The sequence below is a fragment of the Leptodactylus fuscus genome, chromosome 10 (genome assembly GCF_031893055.1).
Source record: "Leptodactylus fuscus isolate aLepFus1 chromosome 10, aLepFus1.hap2, whole genome shotgun sequence".
Lineage (NCBI taxonomy): Eukaryota > Metazoa > Chordata > Amphibia > Anura > Leptodactylidae > Leptodactylus > Leptodactylus fuscus.
The window spans coordinates 30,465,621-30,487,951 of NC_134274.1; the positions used below are offsets into that span (position 1 = coordinate 30,465,621).

Here is a 22,331-nt window from a genome sequence, read left to right on the forward strand (position 1 = left end):
ATTGGAAAGGACCCGAGACCCCGATCATTACGCCACCGGGCTTGACATTACTAGTGCATACTGTATATCCTAATATGCTCTTGAAACCATACTTCCCAACCACTGGCTCAGACGCAACATACTGCTCTTATGCCTTATCCGTGTGGCACCACAACTAGAAGCAGCCCTACAATAAATACTAAATGTTCTTTTTGTGGCTCCAGGGATTTCAGAGACCACTAAAGAAGTGCAGTACAATAAAAACCATATATGTGGGTGGATCCACTATTTGAAAGATCTGTGTTGTGTTCTGTTCACATTCTGTTTTGAGGTTTCTCATCTCAATGGAAACCACTTTGCAGTGCCTGATCCCTCACAAAATTATAATGGGGCCTATATTGGTTCTATTGTGTTGTCGTTTGTTTCAATAAGAAAAAAATAGAGGCAAACTGGTGAAGCTCCACCACTAGCCCTAATTCACATATGGATATGAACGAGCATGAGCTGTGTATTGCATGGAGAGAGCTTCAGGCTGTGGCATGGAGTCAATATTGACAAGGCTTGAAGACAAAAAAAGCAATTCTCCAGCAAATACAGAGACAAGCTTACACGTTTCGGGACGTAGATTTCATTCCCTTAGTAAGCTATGACTAAGGGAATTAAATCTACATCCGAAAACACATAAGCTTGTCTCTGTTTTTATATATGGATCCACTTTTTTGTATGTCTCTTTTTTAATCATTCCAAGTAAAAGTTAAATTTTATATATTTTTTGCTGGAGAATTGCCTTTTTTTTCAAGCCAAGAAAAAAAAAAAAATATAGTGCTACATGGTCATCTTCTTCCAGTGAAATGTCATGAAATCTGTGACCGTAGTTCTTAGTGGAGCCTCCATATCATTGGGTGTGCACTAGTCAGCTGACAGCAGTTACGCTGCACATAAAAGATATTTATGGACAGCTCTGTTTGGGCTCGTTCCATTCATCATAAAATTGGCTTTCTTCAGTCACATCAAATTCTCTGTCTAAATTAGAAATCCATCAGCTTCAAAAAATCCTATATATGGTTATTTTAGAATAACCAAGTACTTTGTTTGTGCAGCCAACACTCATACGTCTAAGAAGAAACAAGTTGATTTTAGAAAGTCAGACACATTTCTATTCACAAAATAATGAGATGCTTGAAGAACCACAGCTCTACTCCTTTCTTCCCTAATGAGCTTGTAACATGGTACTTGCAGATGATGTGGACATCTTTAGAAGCATAAACAGCTGCAGCACCAATGTCATTCTTTGTCATGGAAACCATATTTCCTTTAATTACCACTCTAATGTGTTTTTGTCTAGTTGAAGATACATTTACAATATCACTTTACTCCATATATATTCCAGATCTTGGTTCCCCAGATTATTATGGTCTAGGATGTTGTTTAGAGCCACCTAAATGTCACCAAACCACTTGCTTATGGTGTATCCAGGTCAGAGGGTTTTAAATAATTTTTCAGCACAAAGGACTTTTATGTAGCATTAAAACAAATGTTCACAGTTACACATCTTAATATGTCAAAAATGTCAAATAATTTACCATTATCTGACAATCTATGATTACTACAGTTTTCTCATGGAACAAAGTGTTTTGGAGAAGCGGTCCTTGACATCTGCAGTGAGCCAGATGTTACTATAGCTGTTCTAAAGCTCTCAGATAAATTGCTTTAAAAGTATCACTGAATCTTGACTGTACTAAAGAATAATTGACCCTCAGGCAAGGTTCAGACAAAGATTGTAGATTTTTGTTAAAAAAAAAAAAAAAATTATGTTAGTGGGCTTTTGCTTAAACCTAAAACTTAAAAATTGAACAATTTATTAACCCAGCTGTGTCATTTTTCTGGTATAGATGGGTTTAATTGTGGATCGATTTGGTGCCCTGCCCTTTCTTGAGCCAAAGATGTGCCACGTCCCTGCCTTGCCCAACACTTTTTGAGAAAAAGGGAACGTGGTTGTGTGGAAAGATTGGCCTGACAAATTACTTAAAACTAAGACAAGAATACTGGCATAGTTACATAGGAAACCTAAGACAGTCCTTGACTGGCAGACTTGTACCTGATTTATTAAGAGGCCAGGTCACCAGCCAGTCTTAATAAATTGCTCCTATTCTCTTTTTCACTTTGAGAAGTTTCTTCAAGGTAAGATTATATATTATAGGAAAAGCCTGCCAAACCACAACATCTTTACCATGCTGTATTTTGCTCTCAAAATGGTAGAAATAAAAACATTTTGCAGTATTTTTTTTTTTATGACTTTTCATATTTCACTCAAATGTACGTTGATGCGCTGAGGGCTTACTCTACCCAGAGGCAAGAAAATTTAAAAATTTGTGCACAAATATGGCAAGTACCAATATTTCAAGCTTATTAATATCACAAACTGGGCAAAGCTAATAAAATATGTCCCCCCGTGTGTAGACGGGGGACATACTCACTGTATGTAGTGCGTAAAGTCACTAAGTGAAGACTGTTCAAAGCTTCAGTGTACAGTTTCAGCAAATTTCAAGGCAAAAATAACCGTGCATGTAGTGCAATTCCTGTCTTTAAAATAACAAACGCCACAATGATGAATCCTGTATATGTTATTGGGGATCTGTCGGGTGCCTCTGGTGTCCATTATATGATGAACTGAGCACTATGTTGTGACTTTCCTAATAACTGTTGTAGTAGAAGTACTACCACTGCTACTGCTGCTGCTGCTGCTACTACTACTACTACTACTAATGAGCAAGTTTTTCAAAATTTCAATTCAGTAGCTTCAGTGAATTTTCTGATACTATTCAATCCGAATAAACTCGCAGCGAATCAATTATTATACATTAAGATCCCGATCAGCCCCTCAGCGACATTTTTGGGGGGTGCTGATGCTCCTATTCGGCAACCCAGGGTCTGATCAGTGATCCCAGGTCTGCCCCATCGCTGTCCCTCCACACATCTGGCTGATCCTGCCTTGAATGGAGACTGTCAGCCTATGTGTCTGCACGGGCTGACAGACTCCTATGCACTGCAATCAGTGGCGTAACTACCGCCATAGCAGTGGAGGCAGCTGCCACAGGGCCTGGGACATTAAGGGCCCGGTGACGGCCGCTACCGCTGCTATCATTATACTCGGGGGTCTTTTCGAACCCTGAGTATAATGATTGGGGGACCAGGAGAGTTAAGAAACATAAAAAACACTGTTACTTACCTCTCCACGATCCTGACCAGGCCTCCTTCCTTGTTGTCTGACGTCTCTGACGTCACATGAACCCGGCCTGCGTCCTGGGTCATGTGACGTCCGACGTCATTGATGAGGGACGGCAGCGGAGAAGATAGCGTAGGAGTCGGGGACAGGTAAGAAACAGTGGTTTTTTTTATGTTTTTATTTCCCCGAGTCTCTGGTTATTATACTCTGGGGTCTGAAAAGACCCCAGAGTATAATAATTGTTTATGGGTGTCCACAGTGGGACATAATACTGTTATTACTGTAGTGGCCCCTACACAGTATTATATGCTCCCAAGACCTCCTCCCCCCAAGAGTTGGTGCTATTATTATATATTATATTATTACTATATTATATTATGTCCTCAGACCTCAAAGTATAATAATCAGAGGCCCAAGAGAGGTGATTACAAATAACAAAAATACTGATATTCACCTGTCCTGAGCTCAGCATCCACTCCAGAGCTTTTCCAGCCAGTGTCTGAGGTCCTGCTCCCCAGACATGATTGCTGGGGCCTGTGATTGGGCCTAAGCAGTCATGTGGGGTGCAATGACAAGATAATGCCAGCGTAATGACGTCCTAATGCCGACGCGTTCCACATGACCGCTATTCATTACCATTTAGTGAGGGGAAATCGAAATTCGATGTGAATGCATATTTCCGGAAATTCAAATCGAATTCCACTTCATCAGCTTTGATTCGCTCATCTCTGACTAGTATGACATTCTGGACTATGAGGAAATTCTATATGCCAATTTCAGTTTGTCTTATCAATAAACGGGGCATTGAATAGAACTGCATAACCCTTTGTATAATCCAACATGCAAAGTCTAAATAAGTATATGTACATATTCCTATTGCACACAAAACACATAAAAACGTTTCAACTGAAGTCCCGGGAATAGAAAACTAAAACCCGCGGAGATATTTTTCGTACTTTCTGAATTGATCTGAACAAAATTTGTTTTTACCAACAGGCCATCAAGGTTGCCATGGTAACTAGTAGAGGGTTCATTTTATTCACAGGAGAACACTGGTAGTTATAGAGCCGCTGTATGTTAAAGGGCGTTAACCTCTTCATTATTACCAGCTCTGCCCAAACACTTGATTTTTCAGAGCTTATGTTATATAAAGCAAATTACGGGTTAAAGACTTGACAACCTCATAAGCCAGAGGATTAATCTCTGTAAAATCAACCTCTCCAGGAATCTCGACAGTCATGCGTTTACACTATGCGTGAAACTTCCAGACATTGGAGCTTAAGACATAACTACAGGACTGTTTTCCACTTCTGCTTAATATGTGATAAAACATGAACAGCTAATTATTCTTATCATAGGGACAAAGTCAATGGTCACATTTTATAGGTCTCATCTCTTCTGTGTTAGCCATAAGAGCCTATATCAGCCAGCTTCTATTTTTCTATGTTAACGCCAGTCTTCATAGCTCTATCATTGGCAGAGGGTGCTCCTCACATTCGATGTGATAAATGAGGCCCCCTCTCTGCTGGTTGTGCACCTGCAGGGAGATATACACTCACCGGCCACTTTATTAGGTACACCTGTCCAACTGCTCGTTAACACTTAATTTCTAATCAGCCAATCACATGGCGGCAACTCAGTGCATTTAGGCATGTAGACATGGTCAAGGCAATCTCCTGCAGTTCAAACCGAGCATCAGTATGGGGAAGAAAGGTGATTTGAGTGCCTTTGAACGTGGCATGGTTGTTGGTGCCAGAAGGGCTGGTCTGAGTATTTCAGAAACTGCTGATCTACTGGGATTTTCACGCACAACCATCTCTAGGGTTTACAGAGAATGGTCCGAAAAAGAAAAAACATCCAGTGAGCGGCAGTTCTGTGGGCGGAAATGCGTTGTTGATGCCAGAGGTCAGAGGAGAATGGCCAGACTGGTTCGAGCTGATAGAAAGGCAACAGTGACTCAAATAGCCACCCGTTACAACCAAGGTAGCCAGAAGAGCATCTCTGAACGCACAGTGCGTCGAACTTTGAGGCAGATGGGCTACAGCAGCAGAAGACCACACCGGGTGCCACTCCTTTCAGCTAAGAACAGGAAACTGAGGCTACAATTTGCACAAGCTCATCGAAATTGGACAATTGAAGATTGGAAAAACGTTGCCTGGTCTGATGAGTCTCGATTTCTGCTGCGACATTCGGATGGTAGGGTCAGAATTTGGCGTCAACAACATGAAAGCATGGATCCATCCTGCCTTGTATCAACGGTTCAGGCTGGTGGTGGTGGTGTCATGGTGTGGGGAATATTTTCTTGGCACTCTTTGGGCCCCTTGGTACCAATTGAGCATCGTTGCAACGCCAAAGCCTACCTGAGTATTGTTGCTGACCATGTCCATCCCTTTATGACCACAATGTACCCAACATCTGATGGCTACTTTCAGCAGGATAATGCGCCATGTCATAAAGCTGGAATCATCTCAGACTGGTTTCTTGAACATGACAATGAGTTCACTGTACTCCAATGGCCTCCACAGTCACCAGATCTCAATCCAATAGAGCATCTTTGGGATGTGGTGGAACGGGAGATTCGCATCATGGATGTGCAGCCGACAAATCTGCGGCAACTGTGCGATGCCATCATGTCAATATGGACCAAAATCTCTGAGGAATGCTTCCAGCACCTTGTTGAATCTATGCCACGAAGAATTGAGGCAGTTCTGAAGGCAAAAGGGGGTCCAACCCGTTACTAGCATGGTGTACCTAATAAAGTGGCCGGTGAGTGTATACGGCAACTCATAGCTTCAGTAGATTTCCAGAAATATGGTTTAAATGATACGCCCTCACTATGCTCCTTTTTGTGAAAGTAGCCGCAACAGCACAAAAAAAAACCAAAAATGGTTTGCCCAAAAGAATTGCGAGGCATACGAGGCATACAGTAATAAATCTGCCCTTATAACACTGAGCTCCAAAAATTTAGAAACAGGAAGTGTTTCCCCAGGTCATGTGGTCATGGGTAAAAATTCATTGGCTGTCTGACATATACAATACAATGATTTCTATTATTTAACAAAGCAGTCAAACTTGGACATTAAACAAGTAGCTATCAGTTACACATAGCCCAAGTCAGAATCGTAAAGTCATATAGGAAGATTATCTTAATGGCAATGGACTTAGCAATTTCACCTTGGTAACCCATGAATTAGGGGCAAATGTGTTTTTTAGCCATATGTCTTGCATACACCTCAAACAGCCTCTTATCTCTGGTCCTGTGGCCTCTGAATGAATAGAAGAATGTAGTTCACCTATAACATGCTCCAAATAAAATAAGTCTTGGACAGATGGGTGGATAACTGGTTCCTTCATAGAAGACCAAGGTCTCTAAGAGGCAAGTCATTTTAGTGTAGGGACCCATCTAACAGAGGTTTTGTGGTCATTGGCAGAGGGACTTACAATTATAGCTTGATCAAACTGTACAAATCAAGGACCTCATTTTTGTGTACACTTACGTGTATTTGCAGTAATGCTCTTGATGCTAGCAGAGTTCTGTTTCAACTTTGTGTATTCATTTGCATTGCAACCACAGCAACATGCGCCTCCCAGGTACATTCCCCTATTCATTCAGAGGCTATAAGGTCCAGAAGAGGAGACAGTCAGTGGTATATGCAAGGCATGATATGGCTGAAAAACACATTTGCCCTTAATTTCTAAGAAACCAGGGCCCTAAAAGAGGTAAATCATTTTAGTGTAGGGACCTTTCGAACAGAGGATTCCTGCTCATTGGCAGATGGGCTTACAATTGCAAAGCAAGAACTTCATTCTTCATGTATTCTTCTATATAGTAGGTATTTTGAGTAAGGCTCTTGATGCCATCTGAGTGTTGTTGCAACCTTTAGTGCTCCAGCAGGCAGTAATGTGGAGAGGCTAAAGGTGTGAATCTGACCTGACTGCTCTATGTTATGCTGTCTGTCATCTTCTTCTAAGAAACGAACATCTCCCATGTAATGTTCACCTTTCAGTAGCAAATGGAAGACAGAATTACATACAGACAAGTACAAGGGCTGGAGGTAGAAATCTATGGATATGAACTAGGATTGCTTTAGCTGGCAGTGAAAATATATTAATGGTGTTGTATTACCCTTGGCTATTCACTGTTATTGTCAAGGAAAGCTGTACAGAGAAGTACATTTCCCCTTCTGGAAAATATACTCTTACATGGTACCCATTCAAATAAAGACCAACTAAAAGAGTTATAGAATACAGAGTCCTCCAAAGAGTCAGACAGTATTTTTTATTTTTTTTATGTAGATTGTGAGCCCCATATAGGGATCACAATGTACTTTTTTTTCCTATCAGTATGTCTTTGTAGAATGGGAGGAAATCCACACAAACATGGGGAGAACATACAAATTCCTTGCAGATGTTGTTCCTGGTGGGATTTGAACCCAGGACTCCAGCGCTACAAGGCTGCAGTGCTAACCACTGAGCCACCGTGTTGCCCCCAAGAGTGAGCCAGTTTTTGTAGTTGGGCCTGTGCTCTGGCTACTAGAGGGGGTTCCAAAATCTCCTGTAAGAGATAATCAAGTGTCAATGGGATCTAATAGTCACATATTCCCATCACAAAACAGTATTAAAAGCCTTAATTTTTATGGAAAAATGTTCAACTAAAGTACTTGAAACGTATTGGTTCACTCCGCTCTTTAGCCTACTGGTCTACATTATACTACAGCTCTGAAAACAAGTTCTGGATTGCTATACAAAGATTAAATGAATTTCAATGTAATAATGAGTGTATGACTCTCTGTAACGCAATTTCCTTTAGAAAGGACTTATGAGTAAACCTTATCAAATCTTTGTATGGGGGAGACAGGTGCCAATGACATATAAACCTATGAAGGCGGCAACAGAAAGATGTCATTGTAAAGTGAATATAATGATGCTTGCTGTGAACATTTCTGTAAGAAAAAAATGTTCTCTCCACTGTATTATAGTCACAAGTCAAAATCCTGTGGCTTTTCCTCTTGTTTGCCTGAGAAATGATACAACATAGGTGAATTGTAAAGACTTCTAAACATCTGTATGCTTGTTATTTCCTTGCCTGAGGTGTTGGCAGTAACAGAATATTCTGACACAATATAGTTTTGCCTATTATGTGTTACGTTGTGGTTGGGACACTTTGTTTTGCGTCATAGATACATATTACAATGTGACTTCATTGGATGGCAATGTTGTGTTAGGATGACGAAAATGCACAGAATTACACAACATTACTCTCTAGTTTACTGCTAATGCACACGCTAAACTAGGTATTATAGATTACTGTACCCTCAAAACACCTGAAGAAGAATAAGACATTACTACTTTTGTTATTTTACATGAAAAGAAGGTCTCAGGGTGGAGACTGACTGTCCCACCAAAGAATTGTACCATGCTGGGCCTAAATTACTGTTCATCTCGCCACCATGGACAAGGAACTAAGAAATCAATGCCAAGATACCTTTTACACTGTATTATCCTTGGGATGATAATAGCCTCGCATTATGGCTCCATCCAATTCTTAGAGTCTTGATAATAGCCACAAGTTATCTGAAGCAAAACGTGACTTTTTGTAAACGTCCTGATATTTGTATTTGTACATTGTTTCTTCCTCCATTTCAAACAACAATGGTTTAGCGGTTGATCAAAGTTTTCACAACCGCCATTTTCTTAAATGGGTAGTATGCTAGATTAGTGATATAGATGGGGGTAAGAATCAGGGTCAAGCTTTTGGAGTATTATATGAAAGTATGCAGAACCTATACCAAAAAGTCTAACCTAACTTGGAGCCAATTCATTCCTGAAAAAGGCAACTCTTATTGGTTTCATCACAAATTAACTATATTAGGATATAATCATAATTGATTATCATTATTATTGACATGATCTCTGTGTACAGACACCTACGTAAAGGTGCTTAGGCTCGGTTCACATCTGCGTTCGGGCCATTAGTTCCCCTATTTGCATGAAAAATGAAGAGAAAAAGAGCTGCAAGCAGCATTTTTCTCTCCAGATTTTTCATGTGGAATCCCAGTGGAAACCACATGGACCCCATTATAGTCTATAGGGTTTGCGGGTTTCCTAAGGTAACCACTTTTTTATGCAGATTAGATTATCCACCCGAATGGAAACCCAAACACAGATGTGAATCTAGCCTTCTATATCATCTATCCTGACTCAGTCAGGTGTGCATGTGTTTGGAATCGAGGACTTGTCTGGAGGCAACTTATTGCTCAGGTGAACAAAGAATCGGGCATAAGATTCATTATGTCCAGTCTTCAAGAAAGAATCAGGATGCCCGCACGCTCATTCAGTCCCACTGAAATGAATGGGACTTTTATCATGTTCTGTAAAGATATTCTTGCTTTCTTTGATGGTAGTGTAACTTTAAACTACAGTATATTACAATACCTGTATACACCTTGTTTTTTAAGCATATTTATTAGTAGACTTGTTTTTAACAGAGCCATGAAGGTTTGCAGTTCACTCCAAAATATCCACTTTATAATATCATAAAAGCCCGTTTGAACGCGATAGTGGACAAATCAATAGGTCTTATTCTAAAACATATCCGTAATTAATTTCAACAAAGCAAAAAAGAAAAATCAAAACATAAAAAAGGAAGATCTTAAAGTCATATCAGTGAAGTGCATTGACACTCTGGAGTTTCAGCTTGTTACATAATTAATTACTTTATTTAGTTATACAATATACCCAACAAAGTTAATTTGAGAAATTGACTGGTAATGAAAATCATGATACTCCAGGGTTGGTTTTATAATACGGTTATAAATTAATAATAGCAAAAAATCTGTGTTGCATGTCATCTGAATATCAGAAAATACACAGATATCCCACGTTGTGCAAGTACTGTAAGTAATCTCTATTTAGCAGCCAGCTCTGGTTTAGAAGTAAAACATAACCACAATTTCTTTATAATTTTATTTAGATAAGCAGCAATGTATGAGGATAATGAGGCTTCTTAGATTTATGACACATAGAAAGGTTTTAAATACTTAATAAATACACAATTTCCCCCTTTCTCCATATACATACATGTAGCATGTGTGTTGGATACATTTTGCACTATGGTGTGCTACACAAATTGTATAGCATGGCTACGTTAATATAAAATGAATGGATAGTAACACTGCACAGACAGCAAAAGTGCGAAATGAAGTTTGTGGGTTTTGTAACACAGTGACATTGTTTGTAAGGCTGAAAAACGAGAGACATGTGTCCATTCAACCTATCAACCTTCAGTGTTGATCCTGAGGATGGCAAAACATCTCAAAACAATAACCCAAGACCACATGTTGCAAAAAAAGCTGTCATATAATAAAAGCTGTCATATAATAAAAGCTGTCATATTTCTTCTCTCAAACAGTGCATCAGGCCATTCTTGAACTCTCAAAGAATTTCCCACTACAACTTCCTCTGCTACAAAGTTCCCTAATGTCTCTCTTCTTACAATAAAGAACCCTCCTTTTTATGTTTGTATACAAACCTTCTTTCCTCTAAGCAGAAATGTCTGGAATGATGTCAGTGACAGAAAAGTCTGTTACTCAGCATATCAAGCCCACAAATAGGTTAGGCTTACCTGAATCACATGGAGTTTTCCCCTTGTGAATCTGTCTTCATTACCGAAATATCAGTGTTTTTGGTCAATATGAAAAGGAGCTCTTTGTAGCATCAAGGCCTTTACCACTTACCTCTTAGGAGCAATGGCAACATCCTTGTTGCTCCAAAGAGCTCATTTGCACATTGGGAAAAAAAAAACATATCAGCAATGGAGGCACATGGAGTGTTACCTAAATCAATCTACCATCTATCTGCAGGACTGAGTTCTTTTGACAGACTCCCCCCTCCCTTTAAGAAAACTCCTTTTATTCTTCCCTAGATCAGAATTCCTTCTGATGTGAGGTCTATAACAGCGACTAAGTGTCTATCAACATACTTCTCATACCATCCATCACTCCATAGAGGAGACTGATGGCATCTGGCATGGCTAATCATCTGGCCTCTCAAAGCCTATCATGTTTAACAGAGCAGTTAAGAAGAAGTACAGCCGGCTGCTGATGGAATTTTTATCTCAATGGAAGACTGAGCTCTAAATGCTGAAATTCAAAAAGGCTCGAGAAGAAAAAGGGTTAACCGCTAAAACCACTGCAATATCTAATTCTTCTTTGAGAGAAGGAATAAACTTTATTTGATAAGTTATACAGCCGTCTTCTCCGCTTTGCCATTCTAATTGCATTATCTTTTTTTTTCTCCACTGTGCGTCCTCAACCTCTCGGTTCATGTCAGTGAGGAGACGTGACTCAGCTATGCCCGAGTATGAATTCTACAAAGCTATAATTAAATACTGCAGTCTTCGGTTATCCTGTATCGGAGGACGAGATCTGTGCATTTAATGATTTAAATCCATTGTTTCTACAACCTTGGAAATTAAATGGCAGATGGTTTAAACACAGGCGCTGTCAATGACACCTTGGAGTACGTGGCATTAGTTCTTAAGGTTTGCAGTGCAGTTATGAAAACCATTTTACATTTCAAATGGTTTGATATTAGCTTCTGTTCCCACTAGAAGTCACAGAAATAGCTGGCACTGTAATGCCGGTCATTCCAACCGACATTGTTTCTTCTATTCCATAGCGGAGGATTTGCCTGAGGAAACATCAAACAAAACCCTAACAAATTACTGTAATAGCGCAAAACACTAATCTCTCTATTGTAAATAACTGGCTTTTATAATTCATATTAATTCCGGAGAATAGGACTGAACAATACAGATTAGAATTAGAAGGATTTTGTCACATAGAAGGGAAACGTATTACCATTATCTGAAACTGGCACAACTTATTTTAACCGGTTAAGGACCAGGCCCAGAAGTACATTAAGGACCGGGCCTCTTTTTTCAAAACTGACATGTGTCACTTTAAATGGCAATAACTTTGAGACGCTTTAACTTACACAAGTGATTTTGAAATTGTTTTTTCGTAACACATTATACTTCATGTTAGTGGTAAACACTAATCAATATTTTTGTATTTATTTATAAAAAAAACTAGCAAATTTGATGGAAATTTGGAAAAAATTGCAATTTTCAAAATGTGAAATTCTCTGCTTTTCAGGCAGATAGTCATACCATCCAAATACATGAATAAATATTATCTCCCATATCTCTGCTTTATATCGGCATCATCTTTTGATCGTCTTTTAATTCATTTTGGATGTTACAAGGCTTACAAGTGTAACAGCAATTTTCCAGATTTACAAGAAAATTCCTCAAACTAATTTTTTAGGGACCACTTCAGTTCTGAAAGGAATTATAAAGGCCTATATAATAGAAACCCCCATAAATCACCCCATTTTCAAAACTACACCCCTCAAATTATTCAAAACAGCATTTGGGATGTTTGTTAACCCTTTAAGCATTTCATAAGAATAAAAATAATATGGAGGTCAAATTTAGACATTTCATTTTTTTTCACTAATACATTCATTTAGACCTAAAATTAACACATTCACAAAGGGTTAAAGGAGAAAATGCATCTCACATTTTGTTATGCAATTTCTCCCGTGCACAGAAATACCCCACATGTGGGTGTAAACTGATTTTTGGGCACACGGCAGTGCACGAAAGGGAAGGAGTGACACTGGGTGTTTGAACAGCATATTTTGCTGGAATAATTTTCAGGCACCATGTCACATTTGCAGAGCCCTTAGCGTACCAAAACAATGGAAACCCCCCAAAAGTGACCCCATTTTACAATCTACACCCCTCACGGAATTCATCAAGGGGTATAGTGAGCATTTAGACCGTACAGTTGTTTAACAGATTTTACTAACATTGGAATGTGTAAAAGAAAAATTACTAAAATGTCACTTTATCCCCAAAGTTTTCATTTTCACAAGGGGTTAAAGGAGTAAAAGCCCCCCAAAGTTTGTTAAACAATTTATCCTGAACACGGCAATACCCCATATGTGGCCATATTCTGCTGTATGGGAACATGGCGGGGCTCAGAATGGAAGGAGCGCTATTTTGCTTTTGGATGGCAGATTTTGCTGGAATAATTTTTAGGTGCCATGTCGCATTTGCAGAGTCCCTACAGTACCAATACAGTGGAAACCCCCTAAAAGTGACCCCATTTTGGAAACTACACCCCCCACAAAACATATCAAAGGGTAGAGTGAGCATTTTGACCCTACAGCTGTTTCACAGATTTTATTAACATTGGGACATGAAAATGAAAATTTACTTTTTTTCCAACAAACTGTCAATTTAGCCCCAAATTTTTCATTTTCACAAGAGGATAAAGGAAAAAAAGCTCCCTAAAGTTCGTTACACAATTTCTCCTGAACACAGAAATGCCCCATATGTGGTAATAATCTACTGTATGGGAACATGGCGGGGCTCAGAATGGAAAGAGCGCTATTTGGCTTTTGAAGGGCAGATTCTGCTGGAATATTTTTCAGGTGCCATGTCGCATTTGCAGAGCCCCTAGTGTACCAATAAAGTGGAAACCCCCTAAAAGTGACCCCATTTTGGAAACTACACCCCTCATAGAATTTATCTAGGGGTTTGGTGAGCATTTTGGCCTCACAGCTGATTCACAGATTTTATTAACAATGGGACGTAAAAATGAAAAATTACTTTTTTTTCCAATTAATCGTCCATTTAGCGCCATATTTTTAATTTTGCAAGTAGCTGAAGAATTAAAAGCCCCCCAGAGTTTGTTACACAATTTCTTCTTAACACGGCAATACCCCATATGTGGCCATAATCTGCTGTATGGGTATACGGTGGGGCTCAGAATGGAAAGAGCGTTATTTGGCTTTTAGAAAGCAGATGTGGCTGGAATAGTTCTCAGGTGCCATGTCGCATTAGCTGAGCCCCTAAAGTATCAATATAATGGAAACCCCCCATTGTGACCCCATTTTAGAAACTACACAGGTGACAGTAAACTGGAATTCACCAAGAAGTGACCCCATTTTGTAGGGACAATTTTAGGGCCTCTGCAAATGTGATGTGGTGTCCAAAAACAAAGAATATAAATCTGCACTCCAAAAGCACATATTGCTCCTTCACATCTGCGCCCTGCTGGGTACCCAAATAGCGGTGTATGCCCACATGTATGACACTGGTGTACCCCGGATAACGGTCTTAATGCCATATGTGGGTATAAATGGCTGTTTGGGCACAGCCGGGCACAGAAGGGAAGGAGCGCTATTTTGGTTTTTGGAGCACAGTTTGGTTTTAGGACACCATGCCACTTTTGCAAAGCCCCTGAATTGCCAATAAAGTGGAATCCGCAGACATGTCACCCCATTTTGGACACTAGCCCACTCATGGGATTTATCAAGTGGTGTAGCGAGCATTTTTAACCCCTGAGTGTTGCATTTATTTAGTTTCCAGAAATGAAATCACAGCTGATAATGAGAAGTTAAAAATGAAAAATTTCCAGAGATTCGCCATTTTAGTGCCCGATATGTTGTGCCCAACTTATGTCAGCAGAGACACTCCAAAAACTGGTAAGCGGGTATCCTGGGCACAACAGCTTTTAGAGCGTTCATCTCTGATACAAGGTGGGCACAACATATTACGCACTGAAATGACGTATTCCTGGAAAAATGGTCATTTTCACCTTTCACAATCAGCTTCGTATTCATTTATGGATAATAAGTTATAGCAACACTTGGGGGTTAAAAATGCTCTCTGTACCCCTGGAGAAATCCTTCAGGGGTGTAGTTTCCAAAATAAGGTCTCATATCAGGGGATTCCACTTTACTGGCGTTTCAGATCTACAAAAGTGTCATGGCATCCAAAAACCAAACCGTCTGTGCTCCAAAAACCCAATAACCCTTCTTCCCTTTTGCGTCCAGCTGTGCCCTAATATCAGTTTATACTCACATATGACATTACGTCCGATATAACGGGTACACCAGTGTCATACATGTGTCATAAACTGCAGTTTGGGCGCACAGCAGGGCGCAGAAGCGAAGGAGCGCGATGCGGCTTTTGGAGTACAGATTTTGATGTTTGGTATCTGGATGCCATGTCATGTTTGTAGAGCCTGTAAGGTACCAGAAAAGTGGATTCCCCAAAGGAGTGACCCCATTTTGAAAACTGCACCCCTCAAAGAATTTATCAGGGGGTGTAGTGAGTATTAGTATCCGGACGTGACTGCACAGCGGATGGCGAAGAGGGAATATATAAGCTGTGCGGAGAACATTGCAGACACCAAATTCCCTACTATGTCCCAGTAGCTCCTATGATTGGGGGAGTCACTCTGGGGGTCACTTTGGGGGTCACTTCTGGTGTTTTTTCGCTCATAAGCTGTAAATCTGAGGTGTCCCCTGATATTCGCTCGCACAGCTTATATATTCCCTATCTGCCGCAGCCAGTTGTGTTCTAATAATTTGGCGATTTTTGGGGGGTTTTGCCTTGACATTGCTAGATGCTATATTTTCTTTATTTTTCTGGTGACATGGCCATATAAGGGCTTGTTGTTTGCAGGATGAGATGCATTTTGTAATGGCACCATCTTTGGGTGCCTACAACTTACTGATTACATTTTATTAACTCTTTCTTGCTGGATTAAAAAAAAAAAAAATCAATCCTGCATTGAGTTTTACATTTTAAATTTTTCGCCATGCAGCGTACAGCATAAGTAACATGTGTCCTTTATTCTGCGGGTCGGTACGGTTACGGCGATACCTCATTTATGTTATTTTTTTATGCGATACTAAGTCTGCAGAACAAAAACACATTTGGGGACATAAATCAGTGATTTTTGCATCGCCATCTTCTGAGAGGCGTAACATTTTTATTTTTCGGTTGACAGTGTTGGTTGAGGGCTTATTTTTTGCGGGAAAATGTGCGCTTTTTATTGGCACTGTTGTGGGGTGAATATGACTTTTTGATCACTTTTTATAGCATATTTTGTAGGATGAGATGGCAAAAAATCATTATTTCCGGCGAGTTTTTTCCGTTTTTTTTTTCCGACGTTCACCGTGTACATTAAATATTATTTCAGTTTTATTGTACAGGTTGTTACGGACGCGGCGGTACCAAATATGCATTGCTTTTTTTAATTTTTAGTGCTTTTTTTTATATAATTCATTTTGTATAGAAAAAAGGGATTTTTGGACTTTAGAACTTTATTACTTTTTTCATACACTTTATTTATTTTTTTTTTTAACTTTTTTTAACTTTTTCATGTGTCCCTTTAGGACACTTGAATCAGTTGATGCTTTGATGAAAGCATCAGCTGATTCTACACAGTAGCAGACAGGACACGAGCAGGACATGAGCCTGCTCGTGTCCTGTAAGCTGCAGAGGAAGTGAGACACATCGCTCACTTCCTCCACCGCCTGGCAGGATCACCAGGTATGTGGGGGCTCCGGTAGTCTGGGGTCACTGGCCAGACCCCAGACTACCTTCTACTGACATCGGCACCCCCCGATCTCGCCGCGGGGGGTGCCGATCTGGTTAACTTGTCGGCGGATCCCTTTCGATCGCGCCGCGATGTTTGACGGCGCGATCGAAAGGGTTAACACGTCCAGTCGGACTCAGTTCCGACTGGACGTTATGGAGGAAGGGGTTAGGTGTTAGTAACACCTAACCCCTGTCCCCCCCCGCACCCCTCCCCCCGCCAGAAAGGTACCTAAAGGCCGGACGTATTTCGGCAATAGTCCGGTCTTTAGGTACCAGCACATGAGGCCGTAAATTTACGTACGGCGGTCCTCATGTGGTTAAAAGCGATTCTACTATAACTTCATGATAAGTCTACAGTATTATATAATCCTCTAATGGTCTGTACTTTGCTGGTTGATCCTTTGTTTGTCTGTATATGCGTTCGTTTACATGGTGGTCACATACACATTGTCCCAGTGTCTGACGTGGTCTGACTGCAATGGCTGAAACGGTTTCCACTTAGTCTTGCACTCATCCTCCACTGAAGTTGCAAACCAAGCATACATCAAACTACATGCACCCTAAAAACTTACTGCCGCCATTTATATAATATGGGCATTACCTCCACAACAAACACATACTGTTCCTAGCCAAAGGGTTAAAAAGTCCAATCGGTCGCCACAGGTGTAATAAGTTTGTTATAATACTGGTTTCCTCACATTAAGGGACGGTTCACACTAGCGGTCGGAATATAATCGCAATTTCAAGCACTGTGCTGTAAAAGCACACAGACCCCATAGACTATAATGGGGTCCATGTGCTTGCCGTGCACTGCCTGTAATGATTCTAAACATTATCAAATAAAATGTGCCATGGGTAAAATAAATAAATTCAAGTTCAACTCATCCTTGTTTGTATTCATTTTCAGTATTTTAGAGCGTTATGTCCAGGACCAAATCCCAGGAGCAGCAGTTGTAGTGGAATCAATTGGAGCCAGAAGATACGGAGACGGCTTTTCAGAAGAGGACTACACTCAATGCGACTTAATGGTTTATGCTGTTGATCCACAAACGAATCGAGCTATATCCCGTAATGAACTTTTTAAGTAAGTATACTTTAACAAGTAATATATACTTAAAATGATATTTAAAGCAGCATTCCTGTGAGCACACATATGTCCATTAATGCACCCCCACCTAATTTTATGGCACCCTCTGGAATTTTTTCTTATATATATATATATATATATATATATATATATATATATTGTGGTGTACGGGGGAAATCAGAAGCTCTGGTTTTCTTCTGCAAAGCAGGCTTTATTGTAGCACACAAGGTTATGTGTACAGCTTTATGCCGCTCAGAATATCAAACAAAGTAAAATAAAAGTCCTACGCCTCTCCAGCGGCTAACTAAACAAACAGTCTCTTACTAACCAGGGAGTCAGCCTATCGCTGGGCACTTAAAAAAAAAGATTTGCAAGTAAACATGAGGTACACATACCCAGCTCTTAGCAGCGTCCTCTGTAGCAGACTTCTTTCTCTCACTGGTCGACTGCCCCAGTGTTTCAGTCTCTCCTCACTAAACAGCTCACCTGTGCCACTTACATTCCCCTGCTGGTTTGTTCTCAAGCTTGGAGTGGGCTGCCCTGCAGGACTGGCCTGATCTCCTACTCCAGTCCAGGACCTAAAAACTAAATGCCTGAGCATATGGCATCATCCTTGGGGAAATATAATAATTCTCCCAGACTATACCTTTCTCAACCTCACAAAATATAATATAATATAATATTAATATATATATATATATATATATATATATATATATACACACACATATATACACTTGAAGTTTATCCTCTCCACTGCTTCTGCTCAGATATCTTGATTTTTAGAATTCATCTTACTTTCACTTCCTGCTGTGCTGCAAATATCATGATGCCTCGGCACAGCATCCCATGGGCAACTATAGACAGCACCATCTGTACCTGCTGAGGGATTGTGCTGACGGGATCATAAAGTATGCAGACAGGGAAGCTGAACTGTTAAATTGTACACTGTTACTATTACAAGGAGCAGTTTCATTTTCATCAATACCTGTAGCAGTCTTGCAGTTACGTACCGATAACAAACTGGATATTCCATCCCCAACTATGAAGAACTAGTGTAAAACATTCTCGTAGTTTCATCATTCAGGAAGTTCTGGTGCTAGAGATTGTGGGGGAGATTTATAACCAAGGGAGATTTAACCTCTTCCTGCCATAGTCATTGTTTTCTTTTTGCTTTTGAATCAAAGCCTTCCACAAGACCTAATCTTTTGATTTTTGTATCTGTTCACAGAGCCATATCAGGGCTTAATCTTTTTCAGGACACATTGTACTTTGTAATGGTACCACTTAATTTTCCATATGATACACTCTCTATCAATAAGTATTTGGACACCTGTAGTAGAATAGAACAACAACATTTATTCATATACAATAGTTGGTAGAACCCAGCAGATGCTTCCTTACAGATGGTATTGGTCAACACAATACTCCTGGATGCCTATTGAAGCTCCTGGTGTATGAGAGCCATCGGCTGGGTGCAGTTCTTCCGAATTTCTCAGGCCAGCACCCCTCGGTCTTTAGTATCTCCCAGTTTCAGGGGTCTGCCAACTCGGGGCACATTCCGGCAATCACTGTTCACCTTCCACTTCGTAATCACATAGGCCACTGTCGATTTTGGGTAATTCAGTTCACTTGCTAAGTCCCTTAAGGATCGCCCATTTCTGTGGTACCTCGACAATTACCCCTTTCTCAAAATCTGACAACTCTGCACTTCGTGGCATCTTGCATGTGACTAATGCCAATGGTGTTTCCTATTTAACGGTAGAAGGTGTGACACCGCAGATATCTTCATTTGCATGGGTGTCCAAATACTTATTGGTAGACAGTGTGGAAAAGTGGAGTGGAAGTGGGGAAAAAAAAAAATTAAGAATGGGGTGGAATCAGAGAAAAAACACATTTATATTAGTTTCTTACTGGCTTTGTCTTTACAGTAGTCACTGTGCAGTGCAATACCAAGTTCATAGCTGCTTAGCACAGCCTATAACCGAAGCATTATAATGAAAAACCTGGGAGCTTTCAATAGGCTACTGGTTGTCATAGTTATGAATCACCAGCCCTGGATCTCACTCCGAGGGCTGTAGATTCATTCAAAAATGGCGCTACTGGGAAAATGGTGCCCTGCAACTCCTGAGCAGCTGCGATATTTAAAGGGATTCTCTCATTAGAATCCCTTTTTCTACAAACACCATGGAGAGGCATTGGCAGAAGAAGACAAGCATCACAGGAGCATATTTGGTGAGCACAAAAAAAGATAATTCTCAGGAACAGTGACGCGGATCAGAAAAAGAAAGCTAGGAGAAGAATAGTCTTTCTAAAGGCTATTGCGATGTGATGTTTGAAGAGAAAAAGGATTCTAATGATAGAATCCCTTTAAATAGCTGACGCCCACCTAATAGTATGGCAGATGCCGCAATAGGGATATGCTACCTCCCTAACCATTCTTTTGGAAAAGAAAAAAAAAAAAAAGTTGCACCTGCACTAACAAAAAATATTGCAACTTTTGTGAGCAAATAAGGCCAAAAAATTTGCAAAAACCTATTTTGCTACCTTTGATGACAGAATTCTAGTCATCAGTGCTTGATACATTATTTCCATGACTCTAGACAGAACAGAAAGACGTACTTCCCGGGGGTCGCAATGAGATCACAGGAGTCAATAAGAGAGAAGAATTTTATGAATTTTATACATAAAAGGAAAAACTAAGGTAATACTAGTTGAGGTATGCATCCATGTACATAAAGACATGCACAAAAAGGTTATTTTTATAAAATGTACAGGTAACACTTGATAAATAACAGTGTAAGAACAGTAGTTGGCAGAGAATGAAAAAAGTAAAGTACATGGAAGAAACAGGACCTTTGTGGCATCAGCAGAGCTTACATCAGACCACAGTATCTAACTATACTTAAAGTTCTTGTCACTGTGCCCTCAGAGAAAAAGTATCTGTTCACAATATTTTATTGATGAAGGATCGAGGCACGGCATCGCCTTTTAGCAGAAGCAGCTGCAACTTGTCATGTGATAAGACGAGGTGAGAGTTCACCTGAGGCTCCTGCTGTGATGGGAACAGCAAGTCATTTGTTATGGAACATTCTAGGTTCCTTGAAGAAAAGTGTGCACCAAAAGGGCATGTCTTCAAATATCAGCCTTTATTTGAGTGAATATTATCAAGTTATAAATCTGACTGTCACAAAATTGAAATATCAACTAATACCAATTAATTTAGGGAACTAAACACAAAACAAAAAACAGCAGTAATCTCTCTCTAAAGAATGATATTGCAGTAAAAGCTAAAAGCATAATGTTAATCACCACAAGTCTTAATCTTTAATCTCATGTTGACATTTGTGAATAAATATGAATTCATTAATGTGACCCACCTATTTTTTAAAGTACATTCTGTTTTAGTGATTTGACAGCAGCCAAGATGATCATTTGGTCTAGTGTTGAAGCATGCTGCTAAAATTGGGACCACACATTGTGTGACTGTATATAGTATATTGGTGTTCAGGCTCCATTCAGATCATGCTTTTTACATCCATTTATCAGATCTGTTTAAGCCCCCTTGCACACAACCGTATGAATGATCAGTGTGTTATACAGGTTTTCCCAGATAGCACACTGACCCATTTATTTCTATGGGCCCGTACACATGACCGTGAATTACATGGTCACATGTGTGGACCGACAGTCCAAGCAAAATATGGAATAAGTCCATGTCCTGGTATACCATGTTTGTGTCCATCCAAAACAGAATGAAAATAAATATATATATTTTTTAATAATATTGATCTCTATGTAAACAGAAGGGCATTTTCACCATCTTGCTTCAGATTTTTTTTATGCCTGTAAGGCTGTATTCAAATCAGGATAATCCTTTTAACAGGGAAGGGGGGGGGTGTTAACATTTCTAATTTTCTTCTCATTAACAGATATACCTGGATAAAATTGTTTTGTTTTTTACTGTTGTAGCAAATTCTTCATTATTTTAAAATCTTCCCGGGGGTGAAGCATGCATTGACTGTATAGACTGTACAACACTGCTCCTGGCCACCCACCACATATGAAACTACAACAGAGCTCCATAAGTGATCTTCTACAAAATTGGTGTTTTTATACAAAAGTGTTAAATTAGAATACATGACATGACAGGAACAATCCTTTATGTTTCCGTACATTTTTAGCCACTAGCTTGTCTCACATTAGTCATGTTCTAACTAACTCTATTGCCTCTTCATTCTAAGGATCGATTAGGTTCCTAGTAGTTGAACACTCATTTGTCAGTAAAATATGGCATACTCTAATGATACGTCATTGCTTACTTTAATGAGAAAATCTCTTTAATTGAAAAGAATGAAAATCCAGTTACACGCGAGTCATGTCTGAGAGTCTGAGTACAAGGTGCCTGATCATGTTTTTCTAACAGAGAAAAGAAAAAGTGGTTTTCCAGCATCATAGCTGTTTTTAGGGTTCATACTATCAGGGCCCCTTCACACGGAGTTTACGCAAAAATACGCGCGTTATACGAACAAGTCATTGAACTCAATGGCTAACTACATTTTACACGTGTATTT

At 39.8% G+C, this 22,331-nt stretch overlaps 1 protein-coding gene across 3 annotated transcripts in view; it reads left to right on the plus strand.

The window, feature by feature from the left end:
• Positions 1 to 22,331, plus strand: part of PCDH15 (protocadherin related 15) — a 1,015,846-nt gene that overhangs the window by 927,143 nt on the left and 66,372 nt on the right. For all 3 annotated transcript variants that reach the window (XM_075257479.1, XM_075257481.1, XM_075257480.1), the window contains one exon: positions 17,578 to 17,754. In XM_075257479.1, coding sequence (XP_075113580.1) covers positions 17,578 to 17,754 — 177 coding nt within the window. The remainder of the gene's footprint in view (positions 1 to 17,577; positions 17,755 to 22,331) is intronic.